At 39.7% G+C, this 18,915-nt stretch overlaps 1 protein-coding gene and 1 long non-coding RNA gene across 5 annotated transcripts in view; one reads left to right on the top strand and one right to left on the bottom strand.

Annotated features, from left to right (window-relative positions):
• The window catches only part of GNE (glucosamine (UDP-N-acetyl)-2-epimerase/N-acetylmannosamine kinase), a 69,294-nt gene that overhangs the window by 4,111 nt on the left and 46,268 nt on the right, over nucleotides 1-18,915 (top strand). For 2 of the 3 annotated variants that reach the window (XM_087957422.1, XM_087957416.1), the window contains exon 1: nucleotides 8,200-8,326. The exons of the other annotated variant lie outside the window; for it this stretch is intronic. Coding sequence is in view for 1 of the 2 variants with exons in the window: in XM_087957416.1 (XP_087813542.1) it covers nucleotides 8,273-8,326 (54 nt within the window). In the remaining variant the exon portion in view is untranslated. Of the gene's footprint in view, nucleotides 1-8,199; nucleotides 8,327-18,915 lie in introns of those variants that run through there. 3 annotated transcript variants of the gene reach the window in all.
• Nucleotides 1-18,915, bottom strand: part of LOC148132414 (uncharacterized) — an 84,609-nt gene that overhangs the window by 62,640 nt on the left and 3,054 nt on the right. The window lies entirely within an intron of this gene.

Raw genomic sequence — 18,915 nt, 5'->3', positions numbered from 1 at the left:
AATTTGTACATGAAATATTATCTGAAGATCATCAACCTGAATCTACCTAGAGCAGTTTGCAGGCAACTAATGACATATTAATTGTGCAGCTGATGCATATAATATATCAGGGAGGGACAGTCTCTTAAATCAGCAATTTGGTCTTGGAACTGATCCAATTCTACCACCTGCTTTTGATGATTGTGCTGCACCTAAGCATAAGTACAAGGAAGTATTAAAGACTTCAGTGACCCTCAGAAGCTGTTTAAGGCATGAATTTTCCATTTCAAGACCCTTTCTCCTCTAAGAACTAGCTCTCTCAGTTTCAGGATTTCTTCGGGACTCCCTTAATACTAAGGAAGAGCTGGTTTGGTGTGGTGGTTAGGGTGCTGGCCTAGAAACCAGGAGACTGTGAGTTCTAGTCCCATACCTTAGGCATGACAGCTGGCTGGGTGACCTTGGGCCTGTGACTTTTCTCAGCCAAACCCATTTACAGGGTTGATGTCATTGAAGGGAAAATAAGAAGAGGAATATTATGTATGTTCACCACCTTGAGTTATTTAAAAATAATAAAGGCAGATTTTTTTTTTAAAACCCTGAGCATCAGAATAGCATTCTCTTGCTGTTATTTTGAGGAAAACATTCCTTTGGCACCTGTATACATTTTCTGTGCTCCCACCAGAGTTTTGGGATTCAATTTTTTTTACTACCGGTTCTGTGAGCGGGGCTTGGTGGGTGTGGTGTGGCTTGGTAGGTGTGGCAGGGGAAGGATGCCCTAAAATCTCCATTCCCACCCCACATCAGGGGGGAAATACTGCAAAATCTCCATTTCCACTCCATTCCAGGGGAAGGATACTGTAAAATCCCCATTCTCTCCGCACTCCGCTAACCTGCTTTCCAGCTCTGTTTTCCTATGCAGGGCAACCAAAGAAGACCCAGCCGAACAGCTGAGACTTGAGAGGCAGAGAATAGATGGGGGCGAGGCCAGTCAGAGGTGGGATTTGCCAGCTCTCCAAACTTCTCAAAGTTTCCACTACCGGTTCTCCAGAACTGGTCAGAATCTGCTGAAGACCACCTCTGAGCCACCATAATGTCCTCTAGTCCAGGAGTGTCAAATTTGCAGCCTGAGGGCCAGATGCGTCACGTGCTGGCCACACCCACCCATTTTAGCGAAGGAGAGAAAAGTTGTGATATGTCACGTGACGACAACGTGCCGTTGCGAGTTTGACACCCCTGCTCTAGTCTGGAAGGAAGACTCAGACCACTGTATTAATAAGACTCTTTAATCCCTGATCAGACCAGGTGATCCCTGATTCACAGAAGTTAGTCTTCACAGGTGTCAATATTTCTCTTAGGTCCTCATCTTACAAGATGGCTCTGATGTAAGGGCCATCCTGAAATGAATAGGCAGGGCTCTTAAATTCTTATGGAAAAGTTCCTCTCCATTTTGTTTATTTTTATTTCTGTTTGGACTCCTGGCAACTACTTAAGACAAATTCTTCCAGTTTTATTGGCAAGATTTTTGGAAGTGGTTTGCCCTTCCCTTCTTCCTAGGGTTGAGAAGAGGGACCGACTCAAGGTCACCCAGGTAGCTTAAGACCTTTCCCCTCCACTCCAAATTAGTTCTCATTCATCTCTATTATAAAAACTTTACTAGGTTGAAATGCAGATGTGGTTCATTCTAAAATGGTATGATTAGAACAGTTGCTATAATTAATAATTTCCCTCAACACTGTTCACCTATTTACAAAGTCTGCACTATTACTATTAATCTTATCACTCCTTATCACCCATCCCCTCCCACTTGTGACTATATGACTGTACCTTTGTCACTTGTATCCTTACGATTTATATTGACTGTTTCCTAGTATGATTTGACTGCTGATTGTACCCTATGAGTATCATTAAGTGTTGTACCTTATGATTCGTGATGAATGTATCTTTTCTTTTATGTACACTGAGAATTTATGCACCAAAGACAAATTCCTTGTGTGTCCAATCACACTTGGCCAATAAAGAATTCTATTCTATTCTAGTAAAGAATGGTGGCGCCATCAGAAGACACCCAGAGAACATGAAAAGAGAACTTGCAAAGGCAACTTAAAGATACCACTAGACTTAATGACTGTGGCTTTAATGGATTAAATATGCACACATTTGAAAATGACTTTCAGGTAATAGGAATTTACCTGTTACCTGAAAGTCATTTTCAGAAGCTCTGAACCAAGTATCCTCCTGCTTTAAAGTGTGCATACCACGGTTGAACACACATCCCAACTTTGCGGCAGTAAGCACTGTCCGCACCAACTTTGTTACATATCCAGCAGAAGAACGCATTTTTATACTTCCACATATTTTCACTGGCTAGGTTTTAGATGTTCTTGCTATTCTTCCAAATGTTATTTGCTACTTTGAAATTTCCTAGCTGCTTGAAATGCTGCTGCCGTTCTTGTTCTATTATTTTACCATTTTAGTTCCTTGAGATGCTGCTGCGATTATCGTTCCATTATTTTAACATTTTTTAAAAAAAGTATATTTATTGAAAAATCTCATGTAAACAAACCAAAGGGAAAAAAGGGAAGGGGGGGACAAAAAGTGCAAGAAAAGAAAAATAAAACCAAAGAGGCATATAGATGTTTTCCAAGCTTCTTTTTAACAGATAATTGCATTCTTATTGCCTCCTCCCTCTTAAGTACCCCTTCATTGAGTCCTCATCTTTCTTAGTCTTCAAATCCATAAATCAATTCATTTTTTTCTTCCTTCAGCAAAAAGCCTGTATAGTGTATAAGGCTTTTAAAGACAGTATGTCTTGTTTGTTCTCTGACCAAATCATGCAAGTTGGTTTTGACGTTTCTGAAATTTGTGACATTTTCACAATCCATTATTCCACTGTGGGAATTTCATTATTCTTCTTCCATCTATTATTTTACCAATTTAGGATAATGCATCTGAGGCACCGTGTTTACTCTTTACTTTATCTGATTACTGTATTGCAGGCCACCTGGCAAACTTGGTCTTTAAAAGTGTCATAAAATTAAAACAAACACAAATAGTTTTTTTTTTCTTTGTTCAGAGATGATGCATTTCACCTCATATTCTTATAAGAAAGGTATATGTTGCAGATGATGGAATATATTCTCAAAATATATTATAAAATTATTAAGAACTGTTGATAAGGAAGTGTTTTAATCTAATCAAGCTGACTTGAATTGATAGATGTTGCAATTCTAAACACTTTCCCTGCCAAATAACATGCATTGAGAATTTAAATGAGGGCGGGACTTCCGGTTTGTCGGCTTCGCTAGCGGCAGGGATTCGCGATACCGCACGATCCCTGCGGCGCTAGCCATTTTGGTGCCTCCGATCCAGACGGGTTTGGAGGCTAAGGCTGCCCTGCAGGGGCGGCTGAAGACAGGGGGATATGGAGAGGGGTTTGGGGTGTTGCAGACCCCTCCCCGGCCGGCAAAACCCCTTTCTCAAGACAGTGCAGCGGCGGTCCATAATGGCTGCCACAAAGAAGCCGGCAGCTGGGTAAGAATGTGCAGGAGGAAGAGGAGAAAGTTTTTTAAAGTGAAAGTTTTTCTTGGCTGACCCAGGACTTTAAGACATATTTAACATCCTGAAAATTATGGCTTTCTGAATGATACTTTCCAGAAGAGAATATAAGCGGCAATTTTGAGGTGCTGAAAGGAAAGTTTACTCTCCTTCCTTATGGAATCAACAAATGGATATTGAGAAATTTGTCTTTTTATAGAAAGTTAAAACTTGCCTTCTGTGATAAGTGGAAGGGAGGAATATATATATATATATATATATATATATATATATATATATATATATATATATATATATTATAGTAGATAGGATAGATATAGATATAGATATAGATATAGTATATATATATATATATATATATATGGATAGATATAGATATAGATAGTATAGATATGATATAGATAGACTATATATATATATATATATATATATATATATATATATATATATATGGATATAGATATAGATATAGATATAGATATAGATATAGATATATTAAGATCTTGTTGGAGGAGATGCCTTAAGGATTTGAAGACTGAAATTTATTGTAATAAGGCTTTAAAATACAGATTTGGTCGCTTTTTTTGATTGATATTACCCCAGGAAGAGAAAGTGAGAACTTTGTTTTGGCTTGGACTGAGTGGTGACTTTGGGATTTTGGGACTGTTCTAACTTTTGAAACATCTTGGTTGTTGTAAGAAGAAGAGGAAAAAAGAAAAGAAAAGATTTATAATGGCTTTTTCCGTTGAGGAACTGAGAAAAGAATATGAGCAAACAAAAAGAGAGGGCAAAGACGCTGTAAAGGAAGCTTTTCTCTTTTTAGAAATGGCGCTTGCTATTTATCAACAAACACAACAACAGATGGAGGAGGAGGAGGAGGAGGAGGAGGAGGAGGAGGAGGAGGAGGAGGAGGAGGAAGAAGAAGAAGAAGAAGAAGAAGAAGAAGAAGAAGAAGAAGAAGAAGAAGAAGAAGAAGAAGAAGAAGAAGAAGAAGAAGAAGAAGAAGAAGAAGAAGAAGAAGAAGCCATCTTTAATGAATCTCAAAATTTAATTAAGAAAGAGAGGAGAAAGAGAGGAAGGAAAATGAAGGACTTAAGATTTAAAAAAACACCCAAGAAAGAGAAAAATAAGATGCAAAATCAATATAATGCTAGAAAACAAAAGAAAAAAGGAACACAACAGAGAAGGGAAGCTAACAAGGCAGAGGCTAGGAGAAGGGGGGGTAGAAAGGCCTGGTGGGAGAAGAAAGAAAGGGAAAAGGTGGAGAAAAGCCACAAAGTTTTGAAACCAGATGGGAAAAGAGGAATTTTTTTTAGGGACAAAGGGTAATGTATAATTTGTTTTAAAAAAAAGATTCTGCAAGGTACATAAGATAGTACTGTAGCATTTGTATTAGAAATAGAAAATTAGAATGGTTTAAGAGTTAATAAGAGATTAAAATATTGAAATGTTTAGTAATGTATTTAATCATTTTGGATTTATTATCTTTCTTTTTAAAAAATTAGTAGATAGAATGTACCAAGCAGAATCAGATTGGGTATTAGGTGTTATTTTAAATGTTAATTTAGGGGGATGATAGAAAGGCATCATACTCTGATTAGTGATTTCAGGAGAAACTCTTTTTACTTTTTACTATAGGGAATGAGACAAATGGATAATAAAGAATGGACAAAAGATACAAATATAATGACTTAAATTAAAATGAATTAAATAAGATAGAATTAAGAAGAGTGAAATGTGTGGAGAAGCTAATTTAGAAGATATAGAATGGTAAATAAAATAGGTAATGGCATGTAAGATGAGCATGTATATAATTGAAGTCCATGTAGAGAGAGGTTTCTGGGGCCAAGTTACTTTCCTAAAAGATCTTTTATATTTTTGTGTTTTGTGTGTTTATGTATGTGGGAGAATTAATAAAACCTTGCAGGAATATAGAATGAGAATAATGGTAACCAAGTCAGAGAGAAATAGATGATAATTATAAATTGGATAAATATAGAGAAAAATAATAATAGTGAAATTGGATAAGAGTAAAGAGTAATAAAGAGAAATTGGATAAGAGATATTTGTATGCTCATATGGAAATGGTTTAAAACAGAATTATATTGTATAAAATAATGTTTTATTTGACTTGTAAAATTTATAATGGAAAGAGGTTCATGTATTAATGGTTAATGATGGTTTGTTTGTCTTTAAAATTAATAAAAATTGTTTTTTTTAAAAAGAGAATTTAAATGAGGGCATTTCCCTAAAACACACTACTGGGACTATTTCAACACTTAAGATCATTTTATCTGTCCATTCTCAGAAGTACTTTCCATAATCCTAAAGGGGCTTTGTCATGCCCCAGTTGGAATCTGATTCCGAGGGAGAGGTGGAACAGCTGACAGGGAGTGGGAGTGTAGCTTGGGTGGCTGTGGAGGAAACTGGGGAAGGGCACAGGCTGGCTGGGCATTCAGAGGAAGACCCAGGTCCACCCCCTCTTCATCCTAGGGCACATAGGGAGGAATGGATAAGGGAGCAACATGGTTTACAGGGGAGGAAAGGGCCCCGATCCCCTTCTTGGGTTGCAGTTGGGAAGACTGTTTAAAAGGGCAAACTGTGCATGGCAAAATTGCTGGAAGCAAAGCGTGAAATTATTCTGGTTTGTCAAGTCTGAGTACTGGCATCCTCCCAAGTGTGTGTATTTCATTATCTTTTGACGACTTCAATCCTTTATCCTGCCCTGTCTCATTAATTGCTGCAGTTTGGTTTGTGTTGGTTTTTCTTTTTAATTTATATGTACTTTGAGTTTGGACGGAATTTCTTTCTTTTAAAAACTGTTCTTGGGAGAGTTTTTCTCCAGTGGATGATAATTAGACATTGGAGGCCAAGTTGGAGGAATTAAAGGGACTTTATCTATTTTTGTGACTTGGTTGCTTTTGTGCCACACCCCAGGTCATCACAGGCTTCAAATACTAAACACAGGTAGTCCTCAACTTACAACTCTTCCTTTAGTGATCGTTTGAAGTTACAAAGGCACTGGCTTATGACAGTTTTTCACACAACCACAGCAGCATCCCCATGGCCATCTGGTCAGAACTGAGTTGTGCGTAACTAGTTCATATTTATGATGGTTGCAATGTCCTGAGGGAGTCATGTGATCCCCTTTTGTGACCTTCTGACAAGCAAAGTCAATGGGGAAGCCACATTCACTTAACAATTGGGTTCCTAACTTATCAACTGCAGTGGTTCACTTAGCAACCATAGCAAGAAAAGTTGTAAGATGGGGCAAAAATTCACTTAACAACTGACTCGCTTAGCAGCAGAAATTTTGGGCTCAATTGTGATTGTAAGTTCAGGACCAGCTGTACTAACATTCAGGCTTTGAGGCTGCCTCTTCTTTCCTAAGAACAGGTTTAGGTAGTCCTCGACTTACAATGGTTCATTTACTGACCGTTCAAAGTTACAACGGCACTGGAAAAAAAAGTGACTTACGGATCATTTTTCAAACTTACAACCTTTGTAGCATCCCTCTGACCCTGTGATCCAAATTCAGACGCTTGGCCACTGGTTCCGACTTATGACCTTTTACTGTGTCCCAAGATCACGGGATCCCCTTTTGCGACCTTCTGACAAACAAAGTCACCAGGGAAGCCAGATTCACCTAACAACTATGTTAACTAACGTACCAACTGCAACAGAGGTGGGTATTCAGCAGGTTCTGACCAGTTCTGGAAAATCGGTAGTGGAAATTTTGAGTAATTCGGAGAACCAGCAAATATCACCTCTGAATGGAGATTTTACAGTATCCTTCCCCTGCCACGCCCACCAAGCCATGCCCACAGAACCGGTAGTAAAAAAATTTGAATCCCATCACTGGACTGCAATGATTCACTTAATAACCGTGGCCAGAAAGGGACCAGAAAATGGGACCAAAAACTCACTCAAGAAATGTGAATGGTGCAGAAATGTTGGGCTCCAATGGAGGTTGTTAAGCCCAAGGACTATCTGTGCATGTAAAATCCGCTCCTAGTCTTTTTGATGTAAGCATCAGATATTTTTATTGACCTGGTCCCAGGCTGGAAGCATTTGGGCCAGTGGTGGGATTCAAAAAATTTTTACTACGGTTCTGTGGGCAGTGGCTTGGTAGACGTAGTTTGGTGGGCGCAGCAGGGGAAAGTTACTGCAAAATCCCATTCCCTCCCCACCCCACTAACCTGCTTTCCAGCTCCTTTCTCCCGTGCAGGGCGACAAAAGAAGACCCAGCCGATCAGCTGGGACTCGGGAGGCAGAGAAGAGATGGGGGCAGGGCCAGTCAGAGGTGGTATTTGCCAGTTCTCTGAACTACTCAAAATTTCCTCTACCGGTTCTCCAGAACTGGTCACAACCTCTGATTTGGGCTTTATATTCTCGAAAGCACCAGGGGGTCTGCAAATGGTCTTTTCTTACTTCAAGTGCCAAGAACCTGGCTTGGAGGAAACCGTCACGTCAGCGGTCAGTGTCAAGGCTTAAAAAGCGCTTTCCCCCAGCTCTTTGCGTCTCCATCTGAAATATACACAGCCTCGGCTGACATCCTGTTGCTGCCCAAAAGGACCGGCAAATGATTCAGAGTTTTTTTTTCCCCCTCGGTGATTTTTCCAAGGGGGCCGGGCTTAAAATGTGGGGCATGGAATTCAGGTGCCAAGAGAGAGAGAGAGAGCCAAGAGTTGGCCGGTTCCTTCAGCCAGCAGGAGAAGGAAAAGCCCAGCTCCGCGCCATGGAAAGCCACGAGCAGCACCGGCGGACGCCTCAAAGCCCTCGCGGTCCCCACGTAAGGCAGATCTCCGGAGGGAGAGCCTTTTGTCTCGGAAACTGCGGGCGGGTGGTTGGGCTGAACGAGAGCCTAGCGAAGGCAACCGGGAGAAGGCAGGCAGGCAGGCAGGCAGGCAGGCGTCGCCACGGATGGGCTGTCGTTGCGCGGGGTGGCTTGCTCGTCTCTAGTCCCTCCGCTACGGGGGTGGGGGAACCACGGGTCCTTAACCCCATCTACCCACCCCGATCCAGTTAAGGAATACGGGGAGGGGGGGAGCTCTCCTTTTTAGCTCCGAATTGCCTGGAGTGCAAAACCCAAAACCCACAGAGGTCAGTTTTCCTTCCGCACAAACCAGGGAAGGGAGCAATGGGATGCCCGGGAGCGAAGGAGCGGCGTCGCTCCTCAGCCAGCCGGTGTCTTGCTTTGGAGAAATGCAAAGCTGGAAGGAGGAAGCTCGTCCCCATCCTTAGGCGAGGCGGCTCCTCTGACGGGATTCCCACCCACCCACAGGGGAAAAAGAGAGAGAGAGAGAGAGAGAGAGAGAAATTGCTTTCTGGATCTGATCAGCAGCCTTTGCATCTTGGATGGGCGGGGGGGCAGGGGTGAAGGGCAGGGAGGCGGGCAGGGTTGAACGCTAAGGGAAGGCAAGCTCTGGCAGTTGCCTGATAAAAGTTCAAGGGTGCTGCTTATCTCCGGATCCCCGCGACTTCCAGCCAGGCGCTTGTCCCCACGTGCTTTTACTCCGGTGTCGCTACAGCTCCGCTATTTTTCCTTGGCGATCCCAGCCTCCTCTCCCGTCCATCTCTCTCATGTCTAGGGCTGAACTGGAAAGATTGACGGTGCTCTCTAATGTGAGGAAGGAAGGGAGGGAAGGGAGGGAGGGAAGGGAAGGGACACACACACATCACAAAAGCATACACACACACACATCACGAAAGCATACACACACACACACACATCACAAAAGCATACACACACACACACACACACATCACAAAAGCATATTGTTGTAGTAGTTATCATAATCACCTTTTGTTGATTCTCTCAATATTTTATCAAAAATAACCTCATCAATTATACTTGATTCATTCCTTTTTCATATGCATACATGAATGTACAGATGTATATATTCAAAATATTTTTTAAAGAGATACAAACTAAATAAATATTTTTCTAATTCATTCTTAGATCTCTGAGTAATCAGTCACTTTTTCTATGCAGTTCTCATTCCAGCCATCCATTCATGTCACCCCCAGAATTATATTTTCACTTGAATCTAATTATTATGCTCCGTTCTGTGCAATTGTAATCAACTCATTCCTGTTTTTCCTCTTGTTAACCTTGTAATGCAACATGCAGACACATGTGACCAACTTATAAATCCCTACTTTCATATGCATTCACAATACCCAAGATGACATCAAGTCATTTTTCAACATATATTTAGTTATTTCATTCATAATTAAACCTACACCTTTATTTTCCTGTATCATCTATGTATCATTTCTACTAGCCATCTAGAATCCCTTTTGAATAGTGAAATGAGTGGCATATATATTTAATAAATAAATCAATAGATCAGACTATCTTCTTCAGTTATTACTTCCATCTCCTTTCTCTTAGTTTTTCCATTTTAATTGATTTTTTTCCAGTCATTAAGTCACACTTTTTGCCATTTATTCCTATATACATTTCAAATCGTAATCCTTCCATATGTTATGCTGTTAACAGATGAGCCTCTACAAATTGTTTCCATCATTCATCATGACTTTGGTGAATTTGGATTTTCACATCCAAATGTTTAGCAAGATAATGGAAAAAGTAGACCAAGTTATCAGCCTTATATGTATCTTTTTCTGCTTGCAGATTTTCTGCAGCAAAAGAACTGTATGTACCTATGTGGTTGTTTTTTTTACATTTCAATCATTGTACTTCAAATGGAATCAAAGCCCCCTTTTATCCATGCATGCTTTATGCTCATCTATGTAAGCCAGGATCTCTAACTTAGAATCTACCATGCAAGCTAGTATAATGTTGTCTGTGTTCATCAATTAAGAGATATCCACAGTGCATTGACATAGAGTCAGGATAGGCTATGATACCTTATGATTCTTGACTCTTCACGAATGTATCTTTTCTTTTATGTACACTGAAAGCATTTGCACCAAGACAAATTCCTTGTGTGCCCAATCACACTTGGCCAATAAAGAATTCTATTCTATTCTATTTGGTGTTCCTGAGATTAATTAGTGCTGCTTACAGTTCCATATCTGAAGTACAATCTGGAAACCATTTATTAAATTCCAGGCTCACTTTACTCTGAAGTATCCTTTAATTGGACTCAGAGGACCATATCAGAAATGTATGATTATTTATACATATATAGTTTCAATAAGCTAGGTTTTTTGATGTAAACAGCATTGTAAAAAAGATGGTATTCTATCCTGTCCCTCCTTCTCTTAATCAGGAAAGGATATCATCAAAGAAAGGAAGAGAAACAAGGAGAGGAAGAAAAGATTCACTAAAACGAACAAAAAAAATTAGAATGAACTGTTATTAAGACATAGAACCATGATGGCGCAGTAGTTAGAAGGCAGTATTGCAGGTTAATTCTGCTGACTGCCAGAAGTTCGATTCTCACCGGCTCAAGATTAACTCAGCCTTCCATCCTTCTGAGTAAAAGGAGGACCCAGATTGTTGGAGGAAATATGCTGACTCTGTAAACCGCTTAGAGAGAGCTGTAAAGCATTGTGAAGCGGTATATAAGTCTAAGTGCTGTCGCTATTGCTATTGAATAACTATACAATGTTTGTGTGGGACCCAGGCTTCCCTATGAACAGAATACATCAGGAGTCAACAACCTGGAGATACAATTACTTAGTTAGGTATTTAGCTAGGAGTTTTTAACATTTTCCTAACATGTTTGAAGGAGAGGATTTGCTTAGGAATTTGCTTCTAGATTTTGGCAGCACAATCTTGGTAGCATGATGGCTAGGAAGCAACAACAAACATTTTTGGAGGGCCACATACAATCCCTGGACTTCTGATTAGAGAGAATGGAATATCAGCAGTCAGATTAATCTAGTTAAGTTAAAGTAACTATTCATTCATCTTTACTTCCTTGGTGTGGAAGAAGTTTAACAGAAATTACTGAACATGGTTGGAACAATCAGTCTAGTGAGGATTGATATGAGAATGTCCACTGTGGACCTCACCCCATTCTTAAGAAGTCCTTAAAGGGGGCATGCATAAGTGCACCAGTATGCCTACTATCCCTGTCTTACTGTCTCCATTTATATCTGTGTTTACGTCCTTTGTTCTTGTTTATGCTCATACTTATACTTGTTATCTTGTACATGTTTGACAAACAAACAAACAAATAAATAAAAATAATATGGCTGATGTAGAGGTCAAGGACAAATGAGCTGTACAATGTGGGCATATATTAATATGTGTTCAAGAGAATAGCTCACCGGTTACAGTTCAGTCCTGTGGATAAATTATAGGAAGCTCTGCTGATTTGTTTAGGGATTTAAGCTGGCCAGGAAGAAAACTAATTTCATGCCCAAGACCTGAAGCCTACAAAGAGGGAGAAAAATGGATTACTTTGAGAATTTGCTAAGTAGAAGACATAGGATGGTCATGTCTCTCTTGAAAAATAATGAATAATTATTTCTATGCTTTATAAATCCTACAGCACAATTCTAAGTGAAACCAAATTCTGGGATTCATTTCTGAATAGGATGGCATGCTTCTCCTTGGAGACAGAGGAGGGCAGGGTGAGACACAGACACTGCTGGTTCCACAAAATGTAATTATTTCCCATCTTTGCTTCTTCACTAGAGTCTTTCACCAATAACAGTCATCACTGGAATTAAATTTCAGCGCAGCAATCAGACTAATCTTTTGTACCGTACATCATAAACAGTCAAACCTTTGCATTAAAACACCGTTCCTTCTCTCTTCAACCCCCCAGTTTCTTTTGTTTTGACTGGCAATTTTTAATTTCCATCCTTTAGGTCCATTAACTACTTGAAGCTGTCATGCTGGATTGCTTACAGGCCATTAAGCGCATTAGATGTTTAGATATACACCTAAAGATGGCCTGCAAATCAGTAACGCTAAATGTACTCTATATACTAGTTAAGAATCAATTAATGGCTTCACTATGATCCAATGTTTTTTTTTCTGATAAGCAGGTGCATTTTTACAAGCAACAGAGTATTGTACAGGTAGTCCTTGACTTACGGCCACAATTGTGCCCAGAATTTCTGTTGCTAAGTGAGAAATCTGTTAAGTGAGTTTTGCCCCATTTTATGACTTTTCTTGCCACATTTGCTAAGTGAGTCACTGCAGTTGTTCAATTAGTAACAAGGTTGTTAAGGGAATCTGGCTTCCCCATTGACTTTGCTTATCAGAAGGTTACAAAAAGTGACCCCATGACCTGGAACTCTGCAACCATCATCAATATGAGTCAGTTGCCAGGCATCTGAAATTTGATCATGTGATCATGGAGATGCTGCAACAGTCATAAGTGTGAAAAATGGTCATAAGTCACTATTTTCAGTGCCGTTGTAACTTTGAATGGTCACTAAATGAACTGTTGTAAATCGAGGACTATCCGTATTGTTTTTGCTTTTACCATTAGTCTTTAGATTGTTTAGGGAGTTGTGAATGATATTTACAGCAAATACTTTGGATAAAAAGTGTGAGTGTTTGGTTAATGCTTGCCAGCTAGGAAAGTGAGAGGTGGAATGGTAGAAATGTCAGTGTTACAATCGTATGTACATCTTTGAGGCACAGATATCATGCGAAGCTAAAATATGTTGACTTTGCTTTGAGTTTAATCTGAAACCAGCCACTGTGATTTGTGATTCATTTAATAAATGATGGCTTAGCCTGTGGTATGAACTGGGCTCAATAAATAAAGATTTGCAAACATAGATTTTTAAGGATTAAGATTTTGAAGAATATGACAATTTGAATGACTTTTGAGAAAGAAGATAAAGGAAAACCAGTTTATCTTATTTTCTCTGCAATATAACTAACTTCCAAAATCCCAATACATAGAAGTTTTCTTTAGTTCCTCACTTGTGAATGCAAAGCATTCTGCACACACTGAGAATTTTTTTCTTTAATTAATGTAGTTCATTGAGCTCCTAATGAGACCAAATTAAGCTCAACAACAGCTGTCTTTGTTTCAGCTGTAGGTATCAAATTCTTCCTCGGGTATTTTAACACAGATACAAACTAAAGGCAAAGTTATAATGAAAATTGGCAATTCTTGTTGTAGGACAACTATATCACATGTGGCAATACGAACAAAATGTTGTGTCCTACAAATTTGTTGTTGTTTAAATTATTTGTAACACTATTTGCAACACTGTAGTGGGATGGTACAGGCATACTGGTGGCTTCTGTGCTCTTAATTGGTTAAAAATCAGATCTACTCTTAGGGGTGTTATATTGGCTATATATCAGCAACATTCCAGTGGAAGTATACTATGTGTATTTTCTGATACATATACAACTTTCTTCCCAAGAAGGAAGTGTATGTAGACATAAAGCCAACTTTTCTCTCTCCTGTCCTTGGAGGAGAGTAATAAACAGCACTGATTAAACCCTAACAGAGGGTCTCATAAAAAGCTGTTGAAGATAGTTATATGCCGACATGGCTGTATAATTCCCTCCAAATTATAGAAGAGTCTAGGTTGTAGAATATTTGCTGAAGTACAATGGTGGGATTCAATTTTTTTTCCTACCGGTTCTGTGGGCGTGGCTTGGTGGGCGTGGCAGGGGAAGGATACTGTAAAATCTCCAGTCAGAGGTGGGATTTGCTGGTTCTCCGAACTACTCAAAATTTCCGCTACCGGTTCTCCAGAACTGGTCAGAACCTGCTGAATACCACCTCTGCTGAAGTAGGTTATTAGGAACAACCTTGTGTTATTTTTTGTGTATATTTTTTATATTCAGACATGGCAGGTGTAATTATATGTGGGGGAAAAAAACCTTAGGATCCTGAGCAAAGAGATGTGGCTAAGATAATGGCTGAACAAGAGAACAGCAGAGTCTGCAGCTAGATAGTGTTTGAGGAAAGAGAAGACATTCTCCCTACGGTAGCTGCAAAGGCTGAAAATATCCAGTGTAGTTTTACAATAACATAGAAATAGCTCATCTGGTTGTGGTTCCTTTCTGTTGCTACCACAAGGCCAGTATCGATCTTGCAAATATCGAAGTATAATTCTCAATCCCCCTCTGCTTTACAGCCTGAGTAACTATGCTATGCCGTCTCTTAGCTATGCCATGTTACCTTGGCAGCATCTCTCTGCCCAGTCTTCCAAGGCCTTTCTCACTTGCCATCTCAGCAGGCTAATAAGGAAAGATGGAAAGCCTTTCCTCACTGAAGTGCCATTCACTAATGCCATAATACTTGCTGCCTTCACCATCAATCCTGGCCTGCTTTTTTGGGGGGGTGGGGGGGGGTGTGACTTTTTGAACAGAAGTGGGAGATGGGCTGGCAATGTGTGTGGAGACAAAATCAGTATTCACTGTTTGAAGATTGACCACTATGAGGCTTGGATAGCAAAATTTTTGCTCTTGATGTAAAATCATATGATGAATAAGAGGAAGCATCATCAAAACTGCAATACCAAGAGACTATTATAGAACAGCTTTGTACTATTGAAGAACACACAAAGGGACTTCTTTTGCCTTTTACAAAGAAGATTGCACTGATATAATTCATAAATGTATAAATACACAAAAAGGGAATTAAATAAGGCACCAATTCCAGAGCTGCAGAAAACATTAGGAATAGAAGTGTTTTATAACTCATGAGGCATTACATTATGATTGATTTTAAAAAGTGTGTGGGGAAAAGTGGGGGGGGAAATCACCCATTTGCTCCCTTTTTTTAATTATTAATTTGTTTTGTTTTTCTTTTACAAAATGACCATCTTTCAATTCAAAGGTGTGTTAACTGGGTACATATATCTTGTGCACATATTCATATTTAATATACATTTCATACTATAATATATATATATATATATATATATATATATATATATATATATATATATATATATATATATATATATATATATATTAATTAAAGTTACATTCACTTTCTCTTTGTGGTTCCCTTTTTTACCAGATTAAAAATATTGAGAAATATTATAACTGAGTTGACATTATGGTTTATTCAATGTACAAGACCCACCTATGTACCTAGAGAAACATAAATTGGTTTTAGTATCATAGAAAAAACCATGACATGCTTTCTGTATTTGAGCTGTTATTCAAATTTATACATGTGTTACATTTATTTTAAGAAATTGTATTATCAGTAAAAGTTTCAGGATGCCAGGTGCCTTTCCTCTTTCTGTATGATGAATCTCATTTTACATATTTTCCTCTTCGTGAAATGTAGAAACATGAAAACGTAAGGGAGAATATTAAATCTCCCTCTCCAAACATGCACACAGTTCTTCCTCCATCTAACAATGATCTCCTTTCTATGCATGCATTTAATAGAAAGCACAAAACCTTCAGAACATCACATGTAAATCTCTTGATATATTGGAAGTTAGTTTTTGTGCAAAATATGTTTTTCTTAGCCTGATTTTAAAGATTCCTAGACAACCCATTTCAGAAATATTTCCTTACCTAAACAGAGAACAAGAATGACCAACGAAAAAAAAATACATTGGAAGTGGGAGTGCCTTCCAACTTCCCGCTAGCTGACTGCCCTCTGGTAGCCAATGATGGGGTAATCTGCCTCAGCCCTGGGCATTTTATGGCCTGTGGGTCATATCCAGCCGATGGGCAATTTTAATCCATCCTGCAGTATTGGTAGACTCAGCAATTGCGGGGAGGGGGGGATTGGCAGTGGCGGGTGGGGTGTCAGTGGCGGGGGTGAGGCATTGGTAGAGAAACGGGGCAATAGCAATGTCAGTGGTGTGGCAGAGACCCTCTACAAGAGTCCCTGTTTTTTGTTTCTCATATGGCCCCTTAAGAAAAATAATTGCCCACGCTTGGTCTACCTGGCCTCCAGAGAGCTAGAAAGGGGATCTACCAGATCTCCAGTGGCCAAAAGTGAGGCTGGTTTATCTGGCCTCCAGAAGACCAGGGCGAGATTAGTGTATTGAAATTCTGGTTGGCAATGTAGCAGTTTGGCAGCACTGAAGCAACCACAGATTTGCCAAATTTCAACCCCATGGGTATCATGGATCCTAGATTTTGGACACATTCTATTGGCTAGACCATTTTAGGTGCTTTGGTTCCAAAATGGTTGCCCTATGATGCTATTCTGTCACCTAGTTAAGGGTTAGAGACACGAGAGTTTTACTAACATATAGATATTCAATGTGTCAGTTTCAGGTGGGATTTTATTCTTAGACAATTTTATATTTGCTTACTTGGAAATAAGTCTCCAAATTCGAAAGGACTTTGAATTCAGATGCTTATTTGAAATTTTGAGAATGTGAGAATTCTCAATTTCAGATCCAGCTTTGCTTATGCTGTAACTGCTTTGGCGCTAGTAAGGTATATTTCTGGCTAAACATGTGCCAGGAATCTTTCTTTACTAACTGACCAAGTTCAGATGGCTGACATTTACTGTAATATATACTACTATTGCTTATCTCCAGTAAGTATGAGTAAGTAAAGCAGAGGGATTGGAGGCCTAACAGAGATTATGATAATGAAGTCAACTTTTTTTAAAAGGATAAATTCCACCGTTTATTATTATTTTAGTATTTTCCCAGGCTCTCTAACTAACATCTAGATTATGTAAAGGAATCTGTAGCCCTCCAAATATTGTAGAAAAATTCCTAGCGTCCCTATTCATAACCTATACAAGAATATGGTACCTCTAAGTACCAAGACAATAGAAATCACTAGTATTTTAGTTAATTATTTTACCTGCCTTCAAAAAATGATGACAAAAAGTTTATCGAGGTTCTTTTTGTGCCTTCAAGTCAATTTTGGAGTCCCGGCGACTGGCAAAACTAGAACCTGCAATTTCCTTGGAAAGATTTTTGGAATTGGTTTGCTCTTGCCTCCTTCTTAAAGAGAGAGAAGGACTGGCCCAAGGTCGCCCAGTTGGCTTTATGCTAAAGACAGAACTAGAACTCACAGTCTCCCAGTTTCTAGCCTGGTACTTTTAACCATTCTACCAAACTGGCCTATATAGAGAAATTAGCAAGTGAAAATTACAGTATATACGCAGCAATACGCTTGCACTGTAAGCAATGATTCAATTGCTCCAAATATAGCATGAAATGGAATCTAATAAGTCAATGTAACTTTACAATTTGCTGTAGCATCTAGATTGCTCTTTGGGCACATGTACTTTAATTCACTGGCTGACCTTTTGACTAAGCGTACATTGCATCCCTAATCAAATTGTCTGGGCATACATACCTTGAGTTAATATTTACTAGGAATTTTCTCTTTTAAGAATCTGGAATGTCAATAAGGCTGTACTGCTAATTCATCAGTAAAACTTTCCTTTCTCTTTAAATACACCTTTCTTTATCTTGCCACTTTGTTTCTTGGTAAAAGGTTGTGTGTGTGTGTGTGTGTGTGTGTGTGTGTGTGTGTGTGTGAACCCCCTCCTGTGCCTTTAAGTCACTTTTTGGTCCTGGCAACTGCCTTGGATTATTCCCTGTGGTTTTCTTGGCACGATTTTTCAGAAGTGGTTTGCCACTGCCTCCTGAAAGAGTGGGACTTAAGTAAGGTGAATGTCACCTTGCCTTAGGTGTCATCCAACTGGCTTTGGCTTAAGACAGGATTACAATCACAGTGCAGGATTTCTAGCCTGGTGCCTTAACTGCTACACCAAACTGGCTTCCTTTTGGTAAAATAAAGGAGAATTTATCATTGTCTTCCAAAATGCAGTATGAAATACCGTATTTATCGGCGTATAACACGCACAGGCGTATAACACGCATCTTCATTTTAAGAGGGAAATTTCACCCCCACTCCCACCCCACGCGCGCTTCAATCCACTGTCCCATTCTGCCTGCCTGCCTGCCTGCCTTAGTTTCTGGTTGTTTGGGAGCAGCTTCGCTGAGAATAATAACTATTCGCCTCTTTTACTCAGCCGAAGCTGTTCCGATTCAACCATTAACGAAGGCAGGCAGGCAGGCAGAACGGAGCACTGCGGGCGGGCGGACGGGGTGGGGAGAAACGGGCGCTTCAGGGAAGCTGCGGCGACAGGAAAAGCCCCCCCGCTTCTTTGAAGCAGTTTCTTCCTGTGCTGGTGGAGGAGCGAGAGAGCGACTGAGAGAGCTGACCCAGAGAGAAGGACAGGCTTCGGTTGCTTCCTCCCTCCCCTTCTTTCATTTGTGTCCTTGATCCCCGATCCCAGCAGCATTCACCGAAGGCTTCTTAACATTATATCGGCGTATAACACGCATACATCATTTGCCCCCTATTTTCAGGGGGGAAAAAGTGCGTGTTATACGCCGATAAATACGGTAATTCCTTTGCCAGTGTTACTAAAATGATCAGCTGCTTGCAGTATCTTCTTATATTGCTGCTGCCTCAAACAGTTCCTGATTTCTCTTAATGCCTTGGGTGAATCTCTAGAAATATATATG

This window comes from Notechis scutatus, chromosome 2 (assembly GCF_049901735.1).
Source record: "Notechis scutatus isolate UNSWTSFEM ecotype Mainland chromosome 2, rNotScu1.2, whole genome shotgun sequence".
NCBI lineage: Eukaryota > Metazoa > Chordata > Lepidosauria > Squamata > Elapidae > Notechis > Notechis scutatus.
The sequence above is the reverse complement of the archived record's forward strand: the minus strand, read 5'-3'. Positions and strand labels throughout refer to the sequence as shown.